The 26,101-nt window shown below is 49.1% G+C and overlaps 1 protein-coding gene across 1 annotated transcript; it reads right to left on the reverse strand.

Moving 5' to 3' along the window:
- Positions 1-9: 9 nt before the first annotated feature.
- Positions 10-25,839, reverse strand: LOC129637656 (cardiotrophin-2-like). The gene is made up of 5 exons (XM_055561878.1): positions 24,691-25,839; positions 9,355-9,446; positions 4,082-4,218; positions 1,032-1,461; positions 10-62 (listed from the first exon to the last, which is right to left on the reverse strand). The coding sequence occupies exons 3-5, from the start codon at positions 4,115-4,117 to the stop codon at positions 10-12; spliced, it is 519 nt and encodes a 172-aa protein (XP_055417853.1). The 5' UTR covers positions 4,118-4,218; positions 9,355-9,446; positions 24,691-25,839.
- Between the last annotated feature and the right edge of the window lie 262 nt (positions 25,840-26,101).

Below are 26,101 nucleotides of genomic sequence, written 5' to 3' on the forward strand. Positions count from 1 at the left end.
ATAGGAGCTTCAGGAGAGCCCCAGGCCAGGGATGCCATCTGTCATCCCGAAGTGGATGTGTCCTGAGCAAGAAACAGATGTGACTCGGGTCCTTAGCTTTTCAAGACTCACACATCCATTGAATAGGAGTAAGCACTGTAAGATGGGAAGTTGGAGCAGTGGACACAGTCAGAGAGGTGGTCTAGAGCAGGAAGTGACCTCCAGAAAAAAGGGAGGCCTCGTTGCTCAGAAAGTCCGTATCTTCATAGAGGAAGTGAGGTCGATAGAGACAAGAAGGCAGTCCCTGCTGCTAAGTCGCTTCAGTCGTGTCCGACTCTGGGCGACCCCATAGACGGCAGCCCACCAGGCTTCCAGTCCCTGGGATTCTCCAGGCAAGAACACTGGAGTGGGTTGCCATTTCCTTCTCCAGTGCTTGAAAGTGAAAGTGAAGTCGCTCACTCCTGTCTGATTCTAGCGACCCCATGGACTGCAGCCTACCAGGCTCCTCCGTCCATGGGATTTTCCAGGCAAAAGTACTGGAGTGGGGTGCCATTGCCTTCTCCTGGACCTCCCCTAAATGACAGGAAGGGGACCAACTGTACTCCCCCTGTAGAGTGGGAAGTGAAACTGAAAAGTGTTCGTCACTCAGTCACGTCCGACTCTTTGTGACCCCATGGACTGTAAGTGAAGCCTCTTCAAAGGGGTGGTATTTCTTTCCACCCAGGAAGTGAGCAACCAGTACCACTGGAATGGGAATTCATGAGATGCTGTCCATGGAGTCCCACCCAGATCTGGAAGGGAGGCCACAGGACCTGGGCAGGGAGGCCCAGGCATAAGGACTAGAGGCCTGGTCCCCAGGAAATATTCCCAGATACGTGGTACACAAGCCCTGCTAGACAACATGTGTCTCCTTTCTAGCCAAGAAGCAAGGCAGAAAAGAATCCCTGGTGAGAAAAACAAAACAGGAAAGAATCAGCTGTGAAAGGGAAAGGGTTGCAGCCTGAACAGGAAGTCCCACCTCCTCTATTGAGAGTATTTGGCCTTGAGCTCACCCAAGAAAGTCACAGCTCGGTCTGTCCAAAAGCTGTAGTCCCGGATTATTACATACCCTCGACACTTCTTGTGGAAGGCCGTGTCCCCTAAGGAGACAGGACCGAGAGGGGTGTTTGGTGGTGGGGTGGGCAGGCCCAGGGAAGTCATGATGGCAGCCAAGTTGCCCACTAGGCCTTTGGCCTTGAGTCTTGCTTCCCAAAGCTGATCCTCCACGATGGAATCGCCATGGTGGAGGATATGCTGGTCAACCATCGCAATCCGGAAGTGCTGGCTGAAGGACCAGAAGGCCTCCTGGGTGAGGCTCAGACGTACTCCATCTTCCAGGCCATGCCAGATCTCAAAGGGCATGTCGGTTGAAGGCAGGGTTTCGAGCGAGAGTTCGGGAGATGAGAAGCCGGGATTACTAAAGGGACGGCCTTGGTGTTCGAGCTGCGCAAGAGACAGAGACAGATGAGAGTGAGGGGACCCAAACGCTGCCCTAGGGTGCCCCTGAATTCACATCTGCCTTCCATGAGACTGGCCTCTTCCTAGGGGGAGTCGCCATTCCCTGCCTCAGGGGGTTGATGAAATGTTCTAGCACAAGAGCCCCAGTTCTCTTAGGCTTCAGCTCAGCCTCCTCCACATACAACTTGTGCAACTTTGAATCACAGCTTCAGTAATTCCCACATGGCGCTGTAATGGTGAAGATGATAAGATGTAATAGACATAAAGCACTTAGCACTTGGCATATGACTAGGGCGTTAATATCATTCGCTAATGACATCTTTATATTAATATCATGAACACTATGATGATGTTACTTATTACAGTATTTGCAAGCTAAATATATTATTGACAATGTGGTTAAAGCCGTATTTCCTTTTTATTCACATTCTTCAGGGCTTAATATTTGTTCACTTGTAAATAATCATTAATATGCAATTATTAATATTAGATTAAATTATAAAATTATTGAGTTAATGCCTTCTCCATTAAATTTCTCATCTCCACAAACCTAGACCCACAGAATTTTAGTGCACACTGATAAATTCTGTACATGATAGTTCACCTAGTCCTACATCCCCATTTTACAAATGGGGAAACTCAGGGTCCACAAAGTTACCCAGAGGATAGTTGCAGATATGAGATTAGAAATTAGAGTCAGGGACTTCCCTGGTGGTTCAGTGGTTAAGAATCTGCCTGCCAAAGCAGGGGACGTGGGTTGGATCCCTGCGCCAGAAAGATCTCCCATGCTGTGGGGCACCTAAGCCTGGGGACGACAACTCCTGAGCCCTCATTCCTGGAGCACATGCTTCGTGACAGTAGAAGCCACCGCAATGAGAAAACCAAACACCCCGAAAGCAGAGGAGCCCCCGCTCACTACAATTACAGAAAGCCTGTGACAGCCACAAGGACCCAGCACAACCCCAGAGAAAGAAACTAGGTTTTACAGAAGAAAACAAGAAACTAGGTTCGGTAACTTCACGTGGACCTAGAAAATAGTACAGTGGAAGAGTCACAAATTCCAGGGCCTGCAGGGGCCAGGTGGATCCCGTCACCTGGAGAAGAAGCAGATGGGGTGCGGCTGCGGCACAGTGACTGGAGGCCAACAGGACCCCTGTGCCTGTTTTTGACAGCTTTTCAGGTTCAAAATTTGAACAAGCATCGCACGGCCTAAACAAAACATCTGTGGATCAGACCCAGCCAGCAGGCTGCTGCTTTGAACTTCCAGACAGTTTTGTGACCTCAGGTAAATTATTCCCACCTCTAAAGCTCAGTTTCCTGGCCTTTCCCTCATGGTCCACTGGTTAAGACTCTGCCCTGCAATGCAGGGGATGCGGGTTCAATCCCTGATTGAAGAGCTAAGATCTCACATGCCTCCCAGGCAAAAAACCCAAAGGATAAAACAGAAGCAGTATGGTAACAAACACAGCAAGGACTTTAAAAATGGCCCACATCAAAAAATCAGAAAGAGGCCTTCCCTGGTGGCTCAGTGGATAAGAATCCTCCTCCCAATGCAGGAGACTCGGGTTCCTGATCCAGGAAGATGCCACAGGTCCTATATCAACTAAGCCCGTGCACCACAACTACTGAGCCTGTGCCAAGGAGTGGCAACTACTGAGCCCACATGCCCCAAGTACTGAAGCCTTGCGAGCCCTAGAGCCTGTGCTCGGCAACAAGGGAAGCCACCGCAATGAGAAGCCTGCACACCACAACCAGAGAGGAGCCGCCACCCGGAAAGACTAGAGCAGCGCTCCGTGCTGAGTCATTTCAGTCGTGTTGACTCTCTGCGACCCCACGGACCATGGCCCGCCAGGCTCCTCTGTCCATGGGATTCTCCAGGCAAGAATACTGGAGTGGGTTGCCATTTCCTTCTTCAGTGATGAAGTGTGAAGTGAGTGAAGTCGCTCAGTCCTGTCCGACTCTTTGTGACCCCATGGACTGTAGTCTAACAGGCTCCTCTGTCCATGGGATTTTCCAGGCAAGAGTACTGAAATAGGTTGCCATTTCCTTCTCTAAATTTAGAGGTGAGCCCAAACTAAATAACAAAGATCGAGCACAGCCAAAAAGAAAGAAATACAATTATAAAAATATAAAAAAGTTAAAAACAATCTAAAAAAGCCCCTTCAGTTCTCTAATCTGTAAAAATGGGTCATAATTCTGCCTCTTAGACCTATCTGAGGAGCCAGTAAGATAATGAGGCTGAATCTCCCAGCATGGCATAGGCTCAGAAAAGCAAGGGCAGAGGTGGTCTTGGACAGACTCATGAGCCTGAAAAAGACTTCCCCTAGGGGCTTCTGACAGTCCTGAGAGGTCAGTCAAGGCACGACCACCATCCCATTTGGCAGATGAGGAATCTAAGACCGAGAGTGAAGGAATGACCTGCCCAAGGTCACCCAGCCATGAGTGACATCATTCCTGTGGGTCTGTCTCTAGCTGGCAGAGCCCTTGTACCCCAGGACCCATGGAGGAACCTCCTTCCAGCCTTGTTCTGCCTCCCTTCCCCAGGGCTGGGCCAGGAGGGTGACAGCCGCCTCCCCTCACCCCCTGCTCATGCCCCGTCACTCACATAAGTCTGCAGCAGGGTGGAAGTGTGCCTCTGCATGTCGAGCGCCAGGTTATAGGCTTGATTGACAGATTCAGCTGTGGATGTGGGGGCTCCCAAACTGAGACGGGGCAGCAGCAGGGCCAGAAGGCAGAAGGGGGCTGGCAGGAAGAAATCAGAGGTCAGCACCAAGTCCCTGACCTCCCCTGCTGATTCACTCATTCATCATAACAGCCCCTAATATGGATACAACCCTTGTGGCTTACAGCGGTCTTGTGTGTGCCACTCAGGGCAGAATCACCCTGCAGGCAGTTTATTTCTAGCCCAGAATATTCCCCTGGGACTTCTCCAATGGTCCAGTGACTAAAGACTCTGAGCTCCCAAGCAGGAGGCCCCGGGTTCAATCCCTGGTCAGGGAACTAATCCCACAGGCCACAACTGAGAATTTGCATGCCGCCACAACTAAGAACCAGCACAGCCAAAGAAGACAAATGTTTATTTTTTTCTTTCTAAATGCAATTTTATATAAATAACTATTAAAAAGAAAGAAAAAATTCCCCTGACCTCCAGACCCAAGTATTCAACTTCCTGCTTGACATTTTCCCTTGAAGGTTAATGAGCATCTCTCAAGTCAAAATATCCACTGCTTAGCTCTAGCTGCCCTGTTCCCCTCCTTCCCTGGTCCTCCCCATCTCAGAAAAGTGCATGTCCATTCTTCCACGTGCTCACGTCAAAGTCACGGGGTCCTCTTGGATTCCTCATTCTCTCCTTCTCCCTGTGTTCAACCCACACTAAATCCTGTGGCTCTGTCCTTAAAAGGTGGCCATGAGGTCTGTGGGGTTTTGTGTTTGTTTCTGGTCATACTGTGAAGTTTGCAGGATCTCAGCTCCCTGACCAGGGATTGAACCTGGGCAGTGAAAGCCCAGAATCCTAAGCACCAGACCACCAGGGAACTCCCTGGGTCTGTGTTTCTGCATCTGAGCACTCATGACAAGTGTACCTAGACTCTGAAAGCTCACTGGGCTGTATACTTAGGACTTGTGCTCACCACCCAGTTCCTATCTGACAGCTTCAATACAAAATTTTAAAGCGTGGATTTCTCTGCTGGGTCAGCGGTAAAGAATTCATCTGACAATGCAGGAGACACATGCTTGATCCCTGGTCTGGGAAGATCCCACACACCATGGAGCAACCGTTAAGCCCTTCATAACTACTGAGCCTGTGCCCTAGAGTCCAGGAGCGACAAGTACTAAAGCCTGTGTGCCTAGAGCCTGCAACAGCAGAAACGACTGCAATAAGATGTCCACGCACTTCAGCTCGACAGTATCCCCCACTCACTGCAACTAGAGAAAGCTTGCGCACAACAACGAAGACCCAGCACAGCCATAAAGAAGTAAAAGATGAATCTAGAAGCTATTTCTCTCCCCGCTGCTGTCTCTGCCTCCACCCTTGTCTCCCTGTGCCACTTGGAAGCTCTTCAAGTCCAGCTAGATCCCTCCTTTGTCCAAACCTTCCCATGGCTCCCACCTAACACAGTGACTATGAAAGTCCTCACTGTGGGCTACAAGGCCTGGCCCCTCTTTTCCGCAGCATCCCCTACTCAGACTTTGCTCTTGCTGGGCCCTGCCAGCACCATCTTCCAAATCCACCCAGGGCTTCTGCTTCTGATTCTTCAGGGCTCAACTCAAAAGCCCCTCTGGGGACGTCCCTGGGGGACCAAGGGCTAAGACTCCGCACTGCCAATGCAGGGCGCTCAGGTTCAATCCCTGGTCAGGGAACTGGGTCCCACCTGTCCCGACTAAGGCCTGGTGTAGCCAAATTAAAAAAGAAAACAAAAAAAGTAAGCTCACCAGCAGTGATGGAGATGCGAGGCAGACCAGGATGGCTTCCTTAGCTTCCCTGTCTACATTCCTGAACTCCCAGAAGTTCAGAACTTAAGGGAAGGCCTGAGGTGAAGCCCTGTTCATTCATTCAGTCAACAAACTTGGATCACTGTATTCAAATTCTGTCACATCTGTGTGGGTGCTCAGTCGTGTCTGACTCTTTGCGACCGCATGGACTATAGCCCGCCAGGCTCCTCTGTCCATGGAAGTTTCCAGGCAAGAATATTGGAGTGGGTTGCCATTTCCTTCTCCAGGGGTTCTTCCCGACCCAGGGATGGAACCCGTGTCTCATGTCTTCTGTTTGGCAGGCAGATTCTTTAGCACTAGCACTACCTGGGAAGTCACACTGGCATGATCATTTTCTTATGATCACATGGACTGTCTGTCTGCAGAAAGAAATCCCATTGTTTGTTTCTTCACTGCCGTGACCCCAATGCTTGGGTTTCCCTGAGAGCTCAGTGATAAAGAATCTGCCTGCCAATGCGGGAAACGTGGGTCTGATCCCTGAATGGGGAAGTTCACCTGCAGAAGGAAATGGCAGCCCACTCCAGTATTCTTGTCTGGGAATACCATGGAGAGAGGGCCCTGGAGGGCTACAGTCCATGGAGTCCCAAAAGAGCTGGACTCGACTTAGCAACTAAACAGCAACAATAACCCCAATACTTAGACTCCTGTGAGTGTGTGCTTAGTCACTTCAGTTGTGTCCAAATCTTGGCTACCCCGTGGCCTGTAGCCCAGCAGGAGCCTCTGTTCATGAGATTCTCCAGGCAAGAATACTGGAGTGGCTTGCCATGCCCTCCTCCAGGGGATCTTTCCAACTCACAGCTCAGTCCCAGGTCTTAAGTTTCCCGCTTTGCAGGCAGGTTCTTTATCCCTAGAGCCACCTGGGAAGCCCACTTAGACTACTGCTGCTGCTGCTGCTAAGTCGAGTCAGTCCTGACCGACTCTGTGCGACCCCAGAGACGGCAGCCCAACAGGCTCCTCTGTCCCTGGGATTCTCCTACCTAACACCTAGTAGGCAGTCCAGAAGTATGTCTTGAGTGATGAATGTAGTCTTCTATGTGTAAGGTTTTTGAGGTTCCCAGCAGATGCAAGAGCAGCCAGGTACCTGAGTCAGATGGGTCAGAGGGCACTTGCAGTACCCCCTCCCTCCTGGCCTCAGGACCCTGGCGCCCTGTCTCCCTCACTCACCCAACAGATGATAACCCATGGTCTCTCCTGGATCCTTCCTCTCTGCAGTCTCTCGGTGGTTCTGTGACACCTGTCCTCTTGCCCCTCAGGTGGCTATATAGTTGGGTCTGAGCCCTCGGGGCACCCATGAGTGAGGGAAATTCATAGCTTGGGGGTTGTGGGGGCAGGTGCAGAAGCCCCTGAGGCAGGAGACAACTAGGGAAGGGGGCATTGAGGTGACACCCTAGTCCCCTACAGGCCCCCAATTCTGACTTTAACTCCGGTTCCTGGGAGAAAGGGAGCCAGTCAGGAAGGGGATTATCGGGGGATGGGGGAGACAAGGAGGCCGCCCTGCTCCCTGGCAATCTGCACATCCTGGGATCCAGTTTCCTGCGAGGAGGCAGCCCCCTGCTCTGCCCCATCGGGACCCAGGTATTGGGCCCTGGCTCTGGAGGGGTTTGGAAAAGGGACAGAGGGGTGGTTTGTAAATAACATCACCCACACCCTTAGACCCGGGAGCTTGTGATCCCGCACAGGGCCTGTGGGGCTCCCTGTCTCAAGGCCTTTATGTCCTTCATTTCTTTTTTTTTTTTTTGAAGAGTTTTTTAAAATTTATTTTTAATATGAATTTATTTATTTATTTTGTCTGTGCTGGATCTTTGTGGCTGCATGTGCTTTTTCTCTAGTTGAAGCGAGTCGGGCTACTCTTTGTTGCAGGGCACAGGCCTCTCATTTTGGCGGCTTCTCTTGTTCCTCAGAGCACGGGCTCTAGAGTGAGGGCTCAGTAGTTGTGGCACACAGACTTAGTTGCTCTGAGGCGAGTGGGATCTTCCCGGATGAAGAAGTGAACCCATGTCTCCCACGTTGGCAGGTGGATTCTTTACCACTGAGCCACCAGGGAAGCACCCACCCACCATCCATTTCTTTGATATTGCAGGGAGCAGCCTTCATTCAGCCTCCATGATCTTCCCGGACTTGATATGGGCAGCTGTTAATTAGCTGTTAATTAAGGACGGGAGGGATTGCAAAACCAGGGAGAAATAAAATCAAGAGCAGCCTTGGGGCAAGGTGCTCATTCCTGAACATGTGATACATAGAAGAAGATCTTTGAAGCATTTTTCAGGTACTGAAACCCCCTCCGGTGGGACAAGCTGTGGTATGCTGCCCTCAAACATGTGGACCCCAGACCAGTTGGACCTGAAGGTTGAATATGTTCATTTCTACCTGACACCACCAAACATCAGGAAAATGTTCAAGAGCCGATCCCATCCTCTTTTACTAGAAAACTTCTCAGTATCTTCCCTAGGGAGACATGGTTATGAGAGGATAAGCCTGCTATATCCCCCTTTGCCTGGGAAAGCAATAAAGCTCTCTTTTTTTACTTCAGCCCCATCTTTGTCCCTGAGGTTGATCTGGCACCAGTGTCCAGAGAAGCTGAGCTTTTGGCATCACCGTGTACATGTCTTGGACTTCCCTGGTGGCTCAGACGATAAAGAATCTGCCTGCAATGTAGGAGACTCAGGTTCGATCCCTGGGTGGGGAAGATCCCCTGGAGAAGAGAATGGCTAACCACTCCAGTATTCTTGCCTGGAAATTCCAAGGGCAGAGGAGCCTGATGGGTGACAGTCCATGGGTTCTCAGAGTCAGACATGACCGAGTGACTAACACTATACTGTACTATATGCACAGGTTGGCACGTGGACCCACACCAGGTGTGTGTATTCACTTTCATACGTTTTTACAGTCAAAGAAGTATTGACTCTAGCCATGTGCTTGTCCCTGTTCCAGATAGAGTGGGATACAGCAGGGAAGAAGTCAGACACAAATCCGTGCCCTTGTGGAGCTGACACCCTAGTGGACATGCCCACTACTGTGTTACACCACACACCCTGCCAGGGAGCGTCAAACACAGGAGTGCACATGCGCCCGAGCTTATGAACACACAGTCATATCCAGAGCTCCCACCATAAGGCAGGAGCTCCATCTGTTCGTTCATTCACCCATGTACACCTTTAGTCAGCAGCTGTCGGAGGAGCCCCTCTTCTGAGTTGGCACTGGGGTGAATAATAAGGGCCACAGAGTCCAGTGGTCCCCCAACAACCAACATGTGAGCTCATAAAAAGAAAAAAATTTTCCTAAAGCTACAAGGGGCTGAGAGGAAGCCAGAACAGGTTGATGTGATTAACTGAGGGTAGAGGAGATTTAGATAAGGAGTCTGAGGCCCAGAGAGGGGCAGCTACTTACCTGGAGTCACACAGCAAGGCCAGGACAGATTGTAGGCTCCTGCTCCCTCAGTTTGGGACTGACTCTAGGGTGACCTCAATCTGAACTGTGAGCTGAAGGAGGGAAGAGGTTGAGGGAAGAGATCAGTTCTGAGGTGGGAGATCCTAAATTGGGTCTCTGAGCCTGGGCCCTGTCAAGGCTGCCAGGGAGGGCCTGTGATGGGCAGGCTGTGATGTCAGAGGATTAGACTAGGCCCATTGAGTGGGTGCACTGAGGCAGGGGCCAGGCCAGGTAGTGGAGGAGGAGGAGGAAGAAGAAGAGGAGGACAGGAGGGGAGAAGGGAGCCAGACTCTCGATCTCGTGCTGTTCACAGATGGGCAGCGTACCTTGGGCCGAGCCTCACCCCAGAGGGCAGGCTCACCCTGACCCAACCCCACCATCTCCTCCTCCTCTTGGGACTTCATTTCTCTCTAGACCCTTCAGGGGCCCTTCACAACTGAAGCAATCCACCCCTATCCCAGGCTCAGTTCCATTTTTCCAAGGCATTTGTCTTGGCAGATGTCAGAAGCTCTGCCGCCTCATCCTGCCCCGCCTTGTAGCCCACATATCTCCATCTCTGTTTCAGTCTCACCGGAAGATGATGCCTGGGAAATCCTAGCAATTTAATAGTCAGCAGTCCCTGGGTAGGGATGACCCCCTTCAGGAGGGCATGGGAACCCGTCCCAGTATTCTTGCCTGGAGAACTCCGTGGACAGTCAAGCCAGGAGGGCTATAGTCCATGGGGTCGCAAAGAGTCTGACACGACTGAGCGACTAGCACTCACTTTTTTTTCCCACTTGGGTAAAAGTCCTCCCTTTGTCCATCTCCACTTTAGGCAAGTTACTTAAACCTCTCTGAGCCTGAGTTTGTTTCCTCATCTGAAGACCAGAAAAATTGTCTTGGCGTCTTAGGGTCTTACTGACTCCACCTACCAAGTGCCTCGACCTCTGCTATAAGACCCCCTTCTAAGCCCCTCAAGAGTTGCTGCAATGGTATGTAATTGCTCCAGTTCAGCTCAGCCTCTCAGTCATGTCCGACTCTTTGTGACCCCATGGATTGCAGGACATCAGGCTTCCCTGTCCATAACCAGCTCCCAGAGCTTGCTCAAATTCATCTCCAGTGAGTTCGTGATGCCATCCAACCATCTCATTTTCTGTCGTCCCCTTCTCCTGCCTTCAATCTTTCCCAGCATCTGGGTCTTTTCCAATGAGTCATTTCCTCCCATCAGGTGGCCAAAATATTGGAGTTTCAGCTTCAGCATCAGTCCTTCCAATGAATATTCAGGACTGATTTCCTTTAGGTTTGACTGGTTTGAGCTCCTTACCTCCAACCTAATGCCTCCAACCAAAAGCAAAAGCCTCAGTGACCCACTATCTCAGGCTTGGAGCCCAATCCCCACCAGCCACACTAATGTTAATGCCAAGCAGGGCCCTGTGGGATCCAGGGTGCAGAGGCCTTTTTGTCCACCATTCCGTGTAGGCAGGCCTGCAGCCTCCACGACCTTCTCTGAGTTCCAAAGGGCAGAGTAAGTAAGTGAAAGTCCCTCAGGCGAGTCTGACCCTTTTCGACCCCATGGACTATACACTGCATGGAATTCTCCAGGCCAGAATACTGGAGTGGGTAGCCCTTCCCTTCTCCAGGCAATCTTCACAACCCAGGGATTGAAACCAGATCTCCCACATTGCAGAGGATTCTTTACCAGCTGAACTATCAGGGAAGCCCAAGAATACTGGAATGGATAGACTATCCTTTCTCCAGGGGATCTTCCCAACCCGGGAATTGAAACAGGGTCTCCTGCATTGCAGGCGGATTCTTTATCAACTGAGCTATGAGGGAAGCCCAAAGGGCAGAACAGTTGTTAATCAAAGCAGAAGCAGCAGGTGAGGCCAAGGCTTAAGATGGGAGACAGACCTTCTAGGAGCCGGCACACACCCTGATCTTGTCTCCATCCTGTGGAAAGGGAAGGAGAACAAATACAAGACTGTTACCGCCTTGATCCTTATCACAGACTCCTGCTTGCCTATGTACCCTTTCCCTACTCACCAGCGAGGGGGTGGGGCACAGTTCTTGAGGCACTAGCCTACTGTGCCTGGCACAGCTATAAAGCTGTGCTTCTTTCTCCTCCATCACTCTGTCTCCATATTTCTGTTTGGCATTGGTGCACAGAGAGCCGAGATTTTGGCAACAGTGTTCCCAAGAGATCTGTTCTGTCTGTCCACCAGGACGCTCAATCACGACCCTATGTCATCCAGCAGGTTCCATCAAGAGGCCCATTCAGAACAAATAAACAGGAATTCAAGCCAGAGCCTCTGACTCAATGTTAAGCACTATTCGAGCAAATCTTCACTCCTACCTCTCCAGGCAAAGAGAAAAGCCAGTGCAAAGACCCTGAGGTTGGGAATATCTTTGGCAGGTTTCAGGGACAAATAAGCTGCTAGACAGAGCAAAGAGATGGGTTGTTGGTGACATATGATAGGATAGGAAAGAGCAAGGGTCACCTTGCCGCCTCCCACCACCCCCTTACTTTTCCTTGACTGCCCACTGCCCTCAGGACAAACCCCCAAGTCTGTAGTCTGGCTTCTAAGGCCTTCAGTCCCATAGTCCCTGTGCAGCCGTGAACCTTCCTTCTTGCTTTTCCCTAGCTTCTGCCATGTGTCCTACTTCGCATGCCTGCTCAGCACTGCCCTCTCTTGAGACTCTGCCTGCAAAGAGAGTGAGCCTGTTCCTCCCTCACTTGACAATCCTTCTCATACTTAACCTTCAACTTGGGTTTCACTTCTCAGGGAAGCTTTCTCTGTCTCCTCTGCCCCATTAGGGCTCCCAGAGCTTCCAACATCCACTCATCCACTCACCGATCACCACACATTATCGTTCTCCATCTCTTGATCTTTCTCTCCCCGTGAGAGGAGGCCGGGTGTTCTCCATAGCCCCAGCATTCGGCCACCAGAAAAGGAGACACCTCCACGAGCAATGGGTGAAGGAAGGCAAGAACATACTGGTTCCAACTGGGGGACTCAGCAAAACCAGGTCAAGGAGTGTGTTCTGCACCTGATCTCCAGGAATGCCTATGTCGGTGCCTTGTCTTGATAGAGTGATGGGCCAACCAAGCAGTGAGGGCATGAGGGCCCAAGGCAGGGACCATCAGAAGGAGCAGCACCGTCTACTCCATTCAGTGCATCTGGGAGCCTTTGCAGCACTGCTACAGAGTTGGGATGGGCTGAACCAGTCCCAGTAGCATCCTGCCTTTCTGGAAGGCACAGTCTTGTGGCTCAACCGTCCTCCTCCTCATCATCTCTAATACTGTTTTTTCTTTTCCAGCTGTGCCACATGGCTTGTGGAATCTTCGTTCTCTGACCAGGGATTGAGTCCAGGTCCTCAGCAGTGAAAGCACGGAGTCCTCATTACTGGACTGCAGGGACGTCCCATCACTACCATGAGCACTGACTGATGGCCTCTTCTAAGCTCTTTCCATTGAATAACATATCCTTTACAAAACCCCATGGAGTGGCTAGCACTGTTTCCCCATTTCACAGATGAGGAAAATTGAGGCACAGCAAGGTTATGTGAATAGTTCTGGGTCACACAGCTAGGATTAGAATTGGGCTCCAAAGTCAGAGCTCTTAACCATTATCAGTGTCTCTAGCCTCCGGGCCTGACACTTTGCCACCTGTGAGACTTTGCACAGTCCTTGTCCCCTGGGTTCTCTTCAGGAAACTGATAGGTGTCTACATTTCACAGATGAGGTGCAGAGGAAGGAAAGGAATCCCATTTTTTAGCCTCTATTATGTCACCAGTCACTTGATACATAGATAGTATCTCATGACCCTGGGAAGTAGGTTTATGGTTATTATTCCCACTTTTACAGATGAGGTTCAGTGACTTGTCACGATCACACAGAATAAATTGTAGAGGCCATGGGCTCAGGACAGGCTCCGATGTCTGGGCTGGTCCCTGTCATCCCACAGTTCCTTTGGTGTCCCCCTTGCAGAATACGTGGTTCACACGACAGTGAGAATGGGAGGCACAGAGGAAGCACCGCTCTGCGTCTAGGTTCTAACGCAGTCCAGGTCTGGTGCTTGGCACCCCCTGGAATCCAGCTAAGTGTCACCTCTGCTTCCGGGGCAGCCCTGGGCTTGATGAGGAGGGCCAGAGGAAGGGGAAGAGCACAAATGGGAAACTGGGGCGTCGACTTCAAAATGAGAAGTGGAACTTCCTGGTGGTCTGGTAGTTCGGAACCTGCGCTTTCGTTACCGTGGCCCAGGTTCAATCCCTGGTCAGGGAACTGAGATCCCGTAAGTCATGAGGCTCCAACCTAAGAAAAAAAATACCCCCACTTTGCATTATCCCCAGTGACCTCCTTGGTGAATCTGTGCTCACAGTCTCCCAACTTTAGGTCCTGTGAGTCTACAGAGTCTAATTCCTAGATTGGGGAGGGACCTTTCTACCAGGGGACACAGCCAAATCCCATTAAATTTAGAGGTACATCTGCCACATGGTCACTTGCATCTCCTCCTGCCAATAGACCAGCAGGCAACAAAAGGACATGCCATACTGTTGCAGGAAGGGGGACTCCCTCCAGGACCCGAGAGAAGGCTCTTGTGTAGCATTCGGGATGAGTGTCCAAGGAGAGACACGAGCTGACAAAGCGATAGACTGTGTTGGGAAGGGACGCCCAGGCAGAGAGCAGAAGTGAAAGAGAACCCAGGAGAACTAATCTGTCCCGTGGCTCCCAGTCTCAGGTTTTATGGTGATGGGATTCGTTTCCAGATTTCTGTGGCCAATCACTCTGATTCAGCATCCTTCCTGGTGGAGCACCCATGGCTCAGCCAAGATGGATGCCAGTAAGAAGGATTCTGGGAGGTGGTAGAATGCATGGCATCTCCTTCTGACCTTTCCTGAACTCTTTCGGTTGGTGATGGCTTGTGAGTTCCATCTTTCTTTCTAGGACTTCTGTTGTAAAACAGCTCACGCAAATGGTCACTATGGTGTCTAGCTAGGGTAGGCGATTCTGGTCAGTGTGCTTCCCCTAACAATATGGATGGGCAGAGGGTAACAGACTATGTTCAGAACAGGAAGTAGGACCAGGGCTATGTAATGGGGGGCAGCAGAAATATGCTTAGCATTCAGGTGATCGCTTGGAATATCTCCTGCTACCCATGCTGAGGTGTTTTGTTTTGTTTTAATTGTATTTATTTATTATTATTTGTTATTTTGGCTGTGCTAGGTCTTCATTGCTGTGTGGGGGCTTTCTCTAGTTTCAGAGAGTAGGGGCTATTTTCCTGTTGAGGTTTGTGGGCTTCTCATCGTGGTGGCTTCCCTTGTTGCAGAGCACAGGCTCTCGGCATGCAGGCTTCAGTGGTGGCTGCACATGGACTCAGTAGCTGTGGCTCTCAGACTTAGGTGCTCCGAGGCATGTGGGATCTTCCCAGACGAGAGATCGAACTGGTGTCCCCTGCATTGCCAGGCAGATTCTTAACCACTAGACCACCAGGGCAGCCCCCATGCTAAGTTTTATTTGTAAGTGAGCAAGTACCATTTTCACGGGCTCAGAAAGCATGCTAACTAGGGACTCAGACCCTTCAGGAGTGAGGGCCAGGCTCAATCCCCCAGACCAAGTGCAGAGACCAGCAGAACCAGTAGCTGAAGCCAGGAGCAGAAGGGAGGGGCTGGGCTAGAATGAGTGGGTGTAGAGGAGAGAGATGAGAGATATCAGCTGTGTCTCTAGAACTAATCCTCCTTTCCTAAGTTTACCCAGAAATTATGATTAAGCAGAATCTTGGGGAAGTTGTATTGGGATGAAGAGAACTTAATAGGAGAATCAAGTAGATCTGAACAGCGCCAAAGTGGACTGTAGGACATTGTTGGTGCCCCACCCAGATTCTTTTGCCAACAGCACACACATCCCCCATGTCCCCTCCTCTGGAGAACTGCCCAGCACCTCTCCTGCTGGAAGAATTTGGCCAGTGGTGAAATTAACTTGTTGATACAGTTTTGGCCCCAGAACTTTCCCTAGATCAAATGTGGTCACTTGAGACGTCATTCTTGCTCAGATTTTTAACACTGATGTACCCTGATAACCCTATTCTCCTTCTGAGAACATTTTCCCAGTCACTTGATCCAGAATTTCCATCTTGGAGTACATCAAATTCAAAAGGTTCTGTACAGCAGAAGAAACAATTAAGAAAATGAAAAGACAGCCTACGGAAAGGAAGGAAAACATTTGAAAATCATGTATCAGTGGGGATTAATATCTAAAAATGTAAAGAACTTAGTCAACCTAATAGCAGCAGGAACAACAAAAAGACAAGAAAAAATAAAATAAAACGGAGGGGACTTCACTAATAGTGCAGTGGAGAAGAATCCACCTGCCAGTGCAGGGGACTTGGGTTCAATCCCTAGTCCGGGAAGATTCCACATGCTGAGGAGCAACTATGCTCTCACAGCCATAAAAAATAAATATTCACCGTTCAAAAATACAATAAGAATCATTTCATACAGGTGAGAAAATTGAGTTTCTAAGAGGTGATGTTACACAATGCCCCAAAGCTAGAAGTGATGCTGAAAGCTCACCTTCTTTGTACATCAGTGCTGAATAAAATCTCAGAGACCGAGTTTTGGGTAAAGAAGAAAAGGAGTGCTTTATTGGTTTGCCAGGCAAAGGGAAACACAGGGGCCTCATACTGTCGAAACCATCTGTCCCCCCTTTCAAGAAGAGAGTGAAAATTTTATAGCAGTTGTTCAGAGAGTGCATGATCATCTCATAACATTCTTCTTCTTCTTTTCTTTTATTGCCATACATCAGTACTGTGAACATTCTTCTGATGGGTTGGTGGTGAGGTAAGTAGGGGTCCATGGTCTCAAACTTCAGGTCCAACTGGTCAGGTGTCTCCATGCTTGTGGGTAGCATACCATTGTTAACCATCAAATTCTCCCACCCAGAGGGGGTTTTCGTATCTGCAAAATAGCTCAAAGATATTCTGTGCATCCCTTGATGGGGAATCAGGCTCTTGGCTCAAGGCTACTCTTAAGTTTCTTGGCTTCTCCCTGGTTTTGCATCCATGCCCTTCCCTAATGAACAACTGCTTGTATCTGCCCATTAGAACTCAGGGAAGACCATGGAGCCTGAATGAACGTAGTTTCCTATCATCAAAGAAATGCAGGAGGAGACTTCCCTCGTGGTCCAGTGGCTGGGACCCCATGGTTCCAGTAGAGGGTGCCCGGGTTGATCCCTGGTCAGGGAACTAAATCCCACATGCTTCATCCCAGTGCAGCCAAATACATAAATATATTAAAAAAAGAGGGGGGAGGACACAAAGACCTTGTGTCCAGGAGCCCCACAGGACCCTGCACCGAGGTAAGGCCAGATCTGCACACTGAGTCTCATTCTAGATTTCAGTGGAAAAAAGAATCCCCTGGGTTACTCTTACAAATATAGATTCCTGATTCCCACTCAGATATTCCATAGGTCCTAAGGAGCCATTAGTGGAAATGAACCTGCCTCCCAATGCATGAGACTTAAGAGCTGTGGATTTGATCCCCGGGTCAGGAAGATCCCCTTCAGGAAGGCACAGCAACCCACTCCAGTATTCTTGCCTGGAGAATCCCATGGACAGAGGAATCCAGTAGGTTGCAGTCCATAGGGTCAAAAATAGTTTGACACAATTGAAGCGACTTACCAAACATGCGCCAACCACTAATGCCGAAGAAGCTGAAGCTGACTGTTCTATAAACACCCACAAGGCTTTCTAGGACTAACAGCAAAAGAAAAAAACCCACAAAACCAGATGTGAAGATGTCCTTTTCATCATGGGGTATTGGAATGCAAAATAGGAGGTCAGAAGATATTTGGAGTAACAGGCAAGTTTGGCTTTGGAGTACAAAATGAAACAGAGCAAAAGCTAACAGACTTTTGTCAAGAGAACACACTGGTCATAGCAAGCACTCTCTTCCAACAACACAAGAGACAACTCTACACATGGACATCACCAGATCATCAATACTGAAATCAGATCGAGTGTATTCTTCTCAGCCAAAAATGGAGAAGCTCTATACAGTCAGTAAAAACAAGTCCTGGAGCTGACTGTGTCTCAGATCATTGGCTCCTTATTGCAAAATTCAGGCTTAAATTAAAGAAACTAGGGGAAACCACTAGGCCATTCAGATGTGGCCTAAATCAAATCCCTTATGATTATACAGTGAAAGTGAAAGTCTCTCAACGGGTTCGACTCTTTGTGACCCCATAGACTATACAGTCCATGGACTAATACTGGAGTGGGTAGCCTTTCCCTTCTCCAGGGTATCTTCTCAACCCAGGTCTCCCGCATTGCTGGCAGATTCTTTATCAACTGAGTTATCAGTGATTATACAGTGGAGGTGACGAATAGATTCAAGGAATTAGATATGGTAGACAGACTGCCTGAAGAGCTATGGACAGAGGTTTCTAACATTATACAGGAGGCAGTGACCAAAACCATCCCAAAGAAAAAGAAATGCAATAAGGCAAAATGCTTCTCTGAGGAGGCTTTACAAATAGCTGAGGAAAGAAAAGAGGTGAAAAGCAAGGGAGAAGAGAAGGAAAGATATACCCAACTGAGTGCAGAGTTCCAGAGAACAGTAAGGAGAGATAAGGAGGCCTTCTCAAATGAACAATGCAAAGAAATCAGAAAACAATAGAATGCGAAAGACTATAGAGATCTCTTCAAGAAAACTGGAGAGATCAGGGGAACATTTCATGCAAAGATGGGCACGAGAAAGGACAGAAACAGTAAGGACCTAAAGAAGCAGAAGAGATAAAGACCAGGTGGCTAGAATATACAGACGAACTACAAAAAAGGTCTTAATGACCTGGGTAACCAGGATGGTGTGGTCACTAACCTAGAGCCAGACATCCTGGAGCCTGAAGTCAAGTGGGCCTTAGGAAGCATGCCTATGAACAAAGCTAGCGGAGGCGACAGAATTCTAGCTGGAGCGATTTAAAATTCTAAAAGATGATGCTGTTAAAATGCTGCACTCAATACATCAGCAAATTTGGAAAACTCAGCAGTGGCCCCAGGACTGGAAAGGGTCAGTTTTCATTCCCATCCCAATGAAGGGCAGTGCCAGAGTATTTAGATTACACCACAATTGTGCTCATTTCATGTGCTAGCAAAGTTATGCTCAAAATCCCTCAAGCTAGGCTTCAGCGGTATATGAACTGAGAACTTCCAGATGTATAAGCTGGGTTTAGAAAAGGCAGAGGAACCAGAGATTCAATTGCCAACATTAGCTGGATCATAGAGAAAGCAAGGGAATTCCAGAAAAACATCTATTTCGGCTTCATTGATTACTGGAAAGCCTTTGACTGTGTGGATCACCGCAAACCATGGAAAATTCTTAGAGATGGGAATACCAGACCAACTTACCTGTTTCCTGAGCAACCTGTATGAGGCTCAATAAGGAACAAGCGACTGGTTCAAAATTGGGAAAGGACCACAGCAAGGCTATATACTGTTACTCTGTTTATGGAACTTTATGCAGAGTACATTATGCAAAATGCAGGCTGGATGACCCACAAGCTGGAATCAATATTGCCAGGAGAATTACCACAAACCTGAGATAAGCAGATAATACCACCCTACTGGCAGAAAATGAAGAGGAACTAAAGAGCCTCCTGATGAGGGTGAAAGAGGACAGTGAAAAAGCTGGCTTAAAACTCAACATTCAAAACAGATCATGGCATATGGTCTCATCACTTGATGGCAAGTAGAAAGCTAAAAATGGCAGCAAGCGACAGATTTTATCTTCTTGGGCTCCAAAATCACTGCAGATGGTGACTGCAGCCATGAAGTTAAAAGATGTTTGTTCCTTGTCAGGAAAACTATGACAAACCTAGACAGCATATTAAAAAGCAAAGACATCGCTTTGCTGACTAAAGTCCATATAGTCAAAACTATGGTTTTTCCAGTAGTCCTGTATACATGTAAGAGCTGGACTGGCCCTTGCTTAACCAATCAAGTGGAATTCAGATCATCCTAATGGAAGAGAGAGCTTTAGGCAGCTGAGACCTAAGCCCTCAGGGCTTCCTAATTTCCTTGTATGACCAGTTAAGAGTTTAGGGGGCTGCCCTGGGCTTCCCAGATGGCGCTAGTGGTAAAGAACCCGCCTGCCAATGCAGGAGATATAAGAGATGTGGATTCCATCCTTGGGTGGGGAAGATCCCCTGGAGGAGGGCATGGCAACCCACTCCAGTATTCTTGCCTGGAAAATCCTATAGACAGAGGAGCCTGATGGGCTACAGTCCATAGGGTCGCAAAGGGTCTGACACGACTGAAGTGTCTTAGCACCCATATACTCTGGGCCTGGGGTGGGGTGAAGGTAAGCACATTCCAGGAAGGGAATGAAGGCCGGAGGCCTTGTAGCAGCTGCTGGAAGAATTACATTAGGATTCAGAGTTCTCCATGGAGCTCTGAAAGAATATTTAGAACAATTTGGAAGAATACAGGTAATTGGAAGAATACAGTATTGTGCAGGAGGCCATGGTCTTAAAAATCCTATATTTTTGGAAGAATAATCTCAAATGCTCATGTCTAAATGGACAAAAGCCTGAGGCTCCCAGCTCACTCTGGATTAGGTCAGGAATTTTGCATCATAGCTGCCTAGCATGGGGCTTCCCTGGTGGCTCAGACAGTCAAGACCCGGCCTGGGATTCGGGAGACCTGAGTTCAATCCCTAGGTTGGGAAGATCCCCCGGAGGAGGAAACAGCAACCCACTCCAGTATTCTTGACTGGAGAATCCCCACCGGCAGAGGAGCCTGGAGGGCTACAGTCCATGGGGTCTCAAAGACTTGGACATGACTGAGCAACTAAGCACAGCACAGCACAGCTGCCTAGCATAGAGTTGGACACACAAGAGGTACTTAATATCCATTTATTTGATGTAGCGGTGTGGTCCTCAACCAAATTTTACAGAAGATTTTTAAAATCACTTCTTTATAACTCTGTGGAGTTTCTTTGCAAAGGTTGTCCACTTTTTTGTCTGGTTGTATATTCAAATGCGTCAAAAAGGGAACTTCCTTGGTGGTCAAGTGGTTAAGAACCTGTCTACCGATGCAGGGGACATGGGTTCACTCCCTGCCCTGGGAAGATCCCACATGCTGAAGGGCAACTAAGCCTGTGTGACACAAGCGCTGAAGCCCATGAGCCCTAGAGCCTGTGCTCCACAACAAGAGAAGCCACCGCAATGAGAAACCAGAGCACCACAAGGAAGAGTGGTCCAACTTGGGAAAACCCACATGCAGCAACAAAGAGCCAGCGCGGTCAGAAAGAAACTCACCACATGGATGATTTCAAATGCCTTTAAAAAAGAGAGAAACTTTTACAATGTTCAAAGCCCCTGCTGCAGGAACACACTTAGAGCATCCATCCCAGCTGCCACTCAGAAGGGGGCATGCGTGTGTGCGGAGTTGCTTCAGTCCATGCTAAGTTGTTACAATAGAGGCCGACTCTGTGACCCTATGGACTGCAGGCCACCAGGATCCTCTGTTTATGGGATTCTCCAGGCAAAAATACTGGAGTGGATTGCCCTGCCCTGCTCCAGGGAATTTTCCACACCCAGAGATCGAACCTGAGCGCCCTCCGTCTCCTGCATTGGCAGGTGGGTTCTTTACCACTAGTGCCATCTGGGAAGCCCCATTAGAAGGGCACAACTCTAAAAAGAAATGTGATCATATCTATGTGATAAATTGGAGAGATCTGGGGAAACGTGTATACTGGCAACACCCACTGACAGTAGCAACTCAGCTAGTGTTGCCATCAGACCCTCCAGGGACACTGGACAATGAGCTCTACTGAAGGGTTCTGTGACCATTAGAAGCCACACCCACGGTTGGGTGTGTTACTTCTGGAACTTTCATTAACCAGACCCTGGCAACTTCTGTGAAGCCTTGTTTTCAGTGATTACTAATTGCAGGGGTGACTGTCAACCTCTTGAAGGGGCATTTTCTATTCACTTGACCACCATGCTGCTGCTAAGTGGCTTCAGTCGTGTCCAACTCTGTGGGACCCCATAGACGGCAGCCCACCAGGCTCCCCTGTCCCTGGGATTCTCCAGGCAAGAACACTGGAGTGGGTTGCCATTTCCTTCTCCAATGCGTGAAAGTGAAAAGTACAAGTGTAGTTGCTCAGTCGTGTCCAACTCTTCGCGACCCCATGGACTGCATGCAGCCTACCAGGCTCCTCCATCCATGGGATTTTCCAGGCAAAATTACTGGAGTGGGTTGCCATGCCCACCATATTTCAGTGTAAATTAATGTCCTCTCTGCTTTTTATAAAAAAATATTTATTTATTTGGCTGCTTTGGGTCTTAGTTGTGACATGCAGGCTCTTTCATTGCAATGCACGGGCTTCTCTCTAGCTAAAGCAAATGTGCTGAGAAGTTGGAGCAAGAACTTAGTTACCCTGTGGCATGTGGGATCTTAGTTCCCCAATCCAACCACTTCACCTGCATTGGAAGGCCAATTCTTAACCAATGGACCACCAGGGAAGGCCCTCCTCTCTGCTTTCTGTGTAGTGTCCCACGTGACCAACAAAAGAGCTGCCTCCGTGCATGTCTTATAGAGGGCGCTTGTCCAGATAATCCTCTACGTGACGGCTGTCCCTTCACTGGGAGCCACAGAAAGCTGTGTCTGTTATTAGGGCTGTTTAAAGGCATTGCCAGGGAGAGCTAGTGGTCAAGAATCCGAATACCAATGCAGATGATGTAAGAGATGTGGATTTGATCCCTGGATTGGGAAGATCCCCTGGAGGAGGACATGGCAACCGATTCCACTGTTTTTGCCTGGAGAATCCCATGGACAGAGGAGTCTGGCAGGCTACAGGCCATAGGGTTGCAAAGACTCGGACATGAGTGAAGTGACTTAGCACGCACTCACAGGCATTCTAGTTCTTTTCCTTCCAGGCAGAATGTGGAAAGAGGTCCTGACTCTGCCCACTTTGAAATTAGGGGAGGCTATGGAGTAGTCAATACTATGTGAACACAACTGTCCTGTGTCACTTCTGGGCAGAAGCTATAGAAGCCAGGCCATGTTTCACCAGGTCCTTCTCCCTCTATTCATCAGTGATTGGATGGTGATTATGGAAGCTCATATCCAGATGGAGCTTCTTCCCTTGGCCTTAATGCCTGGGTAACTAGAATGGGCAGACCTCTCCCCACTGACCAACACTAGACACACAGCATGAGCCCGAATCAGACCTTAGTTGCTGTAAGCCACCCAAACTTGGGTGTTCTTTGTTACTGCAGCATAACTTCACCTGCTCTGACTGAAACAGAAGCTATGACCTTCTACACAAATGCAGGAAAGATCTGGATCTTCTGGAAGAGTACCCACTGCTGAAAAGGAACCTCAAGATCAATGGGCTGCTCCCGCTCCTGAATTCAGTGAGGTCAATCCAAGGTTGTGGGTAGTTCTGAGAGCCAGCAGGAGCCCTCCATCCCTTTCCAGCAGCTCCCCTCTGGAGACTGAATAGTGCTCCTGTTTCTGAATGTGGTCTGCAGCCCCAGCCCCTCATATAGGAAACCACCACCACCGAGGGCCATGAACGATCTTTCTGATGGTTCTCAGACAAAATGTGTAAATAAAGTGGACAGAAGACAGAAATTTTTTGTGCAATAGAAAAGGGACTTGTGGATGCTGTAAACCCAGAGTTCACTTATGGCTGAGAGGGTCTGACTATTGTTTTTATATTTTAATGTCAACGTGGCAAGATTATAGTATTTGAAGCTCATATTTTAAGTAGACCTCCTCAGTCGTTTTAGTCGTGTCCAACTCCTTGCGACCATATGGACTGTAGCCTGCCAGGCTCCTCAGTTCTTGGGACTGTCTAGGCAGGAATACTGGAGTGGGTTGTCATGCCCTCCTCCAGCAGATCTTCCCCAACCAGGGGTTGAACCCATGTCTCCTGCATTACAGGCAGATTCTTTACCACTGAGCCACTGGGGAAACCTCTTTTAAGTATATACAAATAATATCTGCTCATGGTAAAACTGTCAAACTGCAGAGTAGGTTATAAAGTGAAAAGCAAAAGTTCTCCTCTTTCTCTGTATGCAGTCACACTCAGCCATCTCTCTATCCAGCCAGTGAGGGGTGCAGGCACACCGTCCGGCCCTGAGGTGCTCTCTAGAGTGTGAGAAATGGCCTTGACCTTCAGTAGGCTTATGTTCAGGTCTCAGTTAATGAAGTGGGGCCAGTAGTGCTTCTGCTAGGACTGAAGCAAGCTGGATGGGGACTGTGTGGATCTAGGGAGTACTTGTCTCATCCCAAAGGGGCACCCACTGTTCTGCACCAGCTGTTTCTTGTTCAAGGAAACAAAGAATGCAGACTCAGTGTTGCTGGATTCCAAGTGAAAGAAATGTGTGGTTGCTCTGCCAAACTTAACACACAGAGGATGGACATGATCAACTGGCAGATGCTATAGTTCTGAAGGTGGGCTCTGAGACCTTGGGAATCGTAGCTTTTAAAAAAAAAAAATTATTTTATGAAACTCATTATTTTTCTTTACAATTTAATATTCCCTTCTAAACTTTATTCATTTATTGACATATTATATATTTTTGGCCATGCTGAGTCTTTATTGCTGCATGCTGGCTTTCTCCACTTGTGGCGAGGGGTACTCTTTGTTGGGATGTGCAGGCTTCTTGTTGGCGTAGTTTCTTTTGGTAGGGTGCACAGGCCCTAGGTCCTGGGCTCGGTAGTTGTGGCGCTCGGGCTTTGTTTCTCTGCATTATGTGGGACCTTCTCAGATCAGGGTTCAAACCCGGGTCTCTTGCATTAGTAGGCGAATTCTTTACCGCTAGACAGACCCCCAGAGAAGCTCTGAATCCTAGCTTTATCACTCAGTCATTCCCAGTTTCCTCATCTATAAAATGAGATTGTAACAGGATTCTTAGGAGGATCAAATGAGATGCTGAAAGCACGTAAGAGACAGACTCTTCATAAAGCTTGTATCTAGGGGAAGAGTCAAATGAATCGCATCTGGGAATGACACACATGAAGGCTTCCTTGCGACACCAACCTGAAAGATGAAGTTAACTGGGTGCAGCGGTGGGAAGGGTGGAAGGAAAGAGCCTAATCGGTAGAGGGACTGGCTCCAGAAAAATCCCTGGGGAATCATGTAGCCAAACTAAAGCAGTGAGGCAGAAGAGGAAACAATCTTCCGGGAGTCAAGGATTTCCTAAAAACACTGTGAGCTAGTAGGAGCCTGAGGCCAATCCCTGCAAATTTAGGACTTCACATCTCACCAGCCAGCTTGAGTTCAATTCCCTGCCAGAAAAACCACACTCACCAAATCTTCCGCAGGGCCGTCGAACCACAGGGGTCGAAAGTGAATAGTTTTGCAGGCAGAGGAGGCAGATTAAGAAGGCAGCTAAGAAGGTACAGTGGTAGGAAGCAGACCCGTTTGCCTTGGCAGCTGAGGTGTCTACCGCGGAGGGGGAGAAGGCCCGGAGAGGGGGCGGGGGTGCCTCCAAGACTGGTTGCGCAATTGGCAGCACCAACAACTTCAGATTGAGGAATCTAGGCAGCTTGTTGGCCCTTAGTCAAACGAAGAATGGGCGCCCCCTAGCAGCAGTAATCGGTAGTGGACACGGAAGGATCCAGATGAGGGGCCCGGGCAGAGGGTGTGCGGCTCAAGATAGGGTACACAGCCGGGCATAGTTTTCTTCTCACAGGAGCTAACTCCTTCGGGCATGACGGACACCTGGGATCCCAAAACAGCTGGGCTGGAAGGGCCCTCGAGAAAGGAACTGCCAACACGTGCCCTGTGTCAGGCCCTGAAGGTGGGCATTTTCGTGAACATTGTCTAACACTCTGCTTCGAGGTAGGTATCATTATCCCCATTTTTCAGATGAGAATAATCGAGGTTTGGTGACTTCCCAAGGAGGGGTGGGGATGTTGTATGACTCCAGAGCCTTTTCCCTGGAGCTCTCTCGACTTGGAAGCTACCGATTCTCTGAGGTTTGGGGGAACAAGCATCAGGTGTGAGGCGCCGAAGCTTTCCAAGGGACAACAGCGCGACGTACTTTCGGCAAGAACCACGCCTCCCTTGTCGCCACACACTAATTACTGTTGCTTTCCTTTAAGAGCCTTCCCCTGAAAGATGAAGTCCTCGACACACGGGGAGGCGGACATTATAGATTCCTGGATCTCTCGGACGTCTTTTCTCCCTCACCCGCATTGATCCCCACTGGCGACAGAAATTCTTCCCCTCCACTAGCGAGTGAAGGCACGAGACTACATTTCCCTGGAGGTCGTCAGAAGCGGGTGGCGAGGAGAGAAGGAAATAGACTCTCCGTTTCTGTCTGCTCTCAATTTGGACTGTCGGCGGTGATGCACATTTCAACAGCCCATGTCCTTGCTCTGTTGAACTAAGGAAGGGACTACTTCGCCCAGCAGGCCCTGGCGCAGAGGATGTGCTAGGCTGCCATCTTTATTGTAGTCCTTTCCCCTGTTTCCACAAGGAGTAGCCTTAGCGAATGAACTACAAGTCCCAGGTCACCGTTGCCCCTTTCCTCCAGTGGCCATCTTTGCTGGTAGACCCCGCCCCTTTCCCCCCTTCCATTGTCTGGTCAAGATAATAAAAGGGAGCCGGAAGACTGCAACTCCCGTCAAGCTTTGCGCCAACTGGAGGGTAATTTCGATATTATAGGCGAGCGAGGTGACAAGGTGGTATAGTGAGGCAACCGCGAGAACCTAGG

The sequence above is a fragment of the Bubalus kerabau genome, chromosome 23, assembly GCF_029407905.1.
Source record: "Bubalus kerabau isolate K-KA32 ecotype Philippines breed swamp buffalo chromosome 23, PCC_UOA_SB_1v2, whole genome shotgun sequence".
In the NCBI taxonomy this organism is placed as follows: domain Eukaryota; kingdom Metazoa; phylum Chordata; class Mammalia; order Artiodactyla; family Bovidae; genus Bubalus; species Bubalus kerabau.

Bases quoted from the DNA above. Each gene is read 5' to 3' on its own strand.
- LOC129637656 (XM_055561878.1), bottom strand. From the start codon at position 4,117: ATGCAGAGGCACACTTCCACCCTGCTGCAGACTTAT. The intron at 1,462-4,081 runs GTGAGTGACGGG...TCTCTTGCGCAG, and splicing joins CCACCCTGCTGCAGACTTAT to CTCGAACACCAAGGCCGTCC. The intron at 63-1,031 runs GTGAGCTCAAGG...TTTCTTGCTCAG, and splicing joins CCGAGCTGTGACTTTCTTGG to GACACATCCACTTCGGGATG.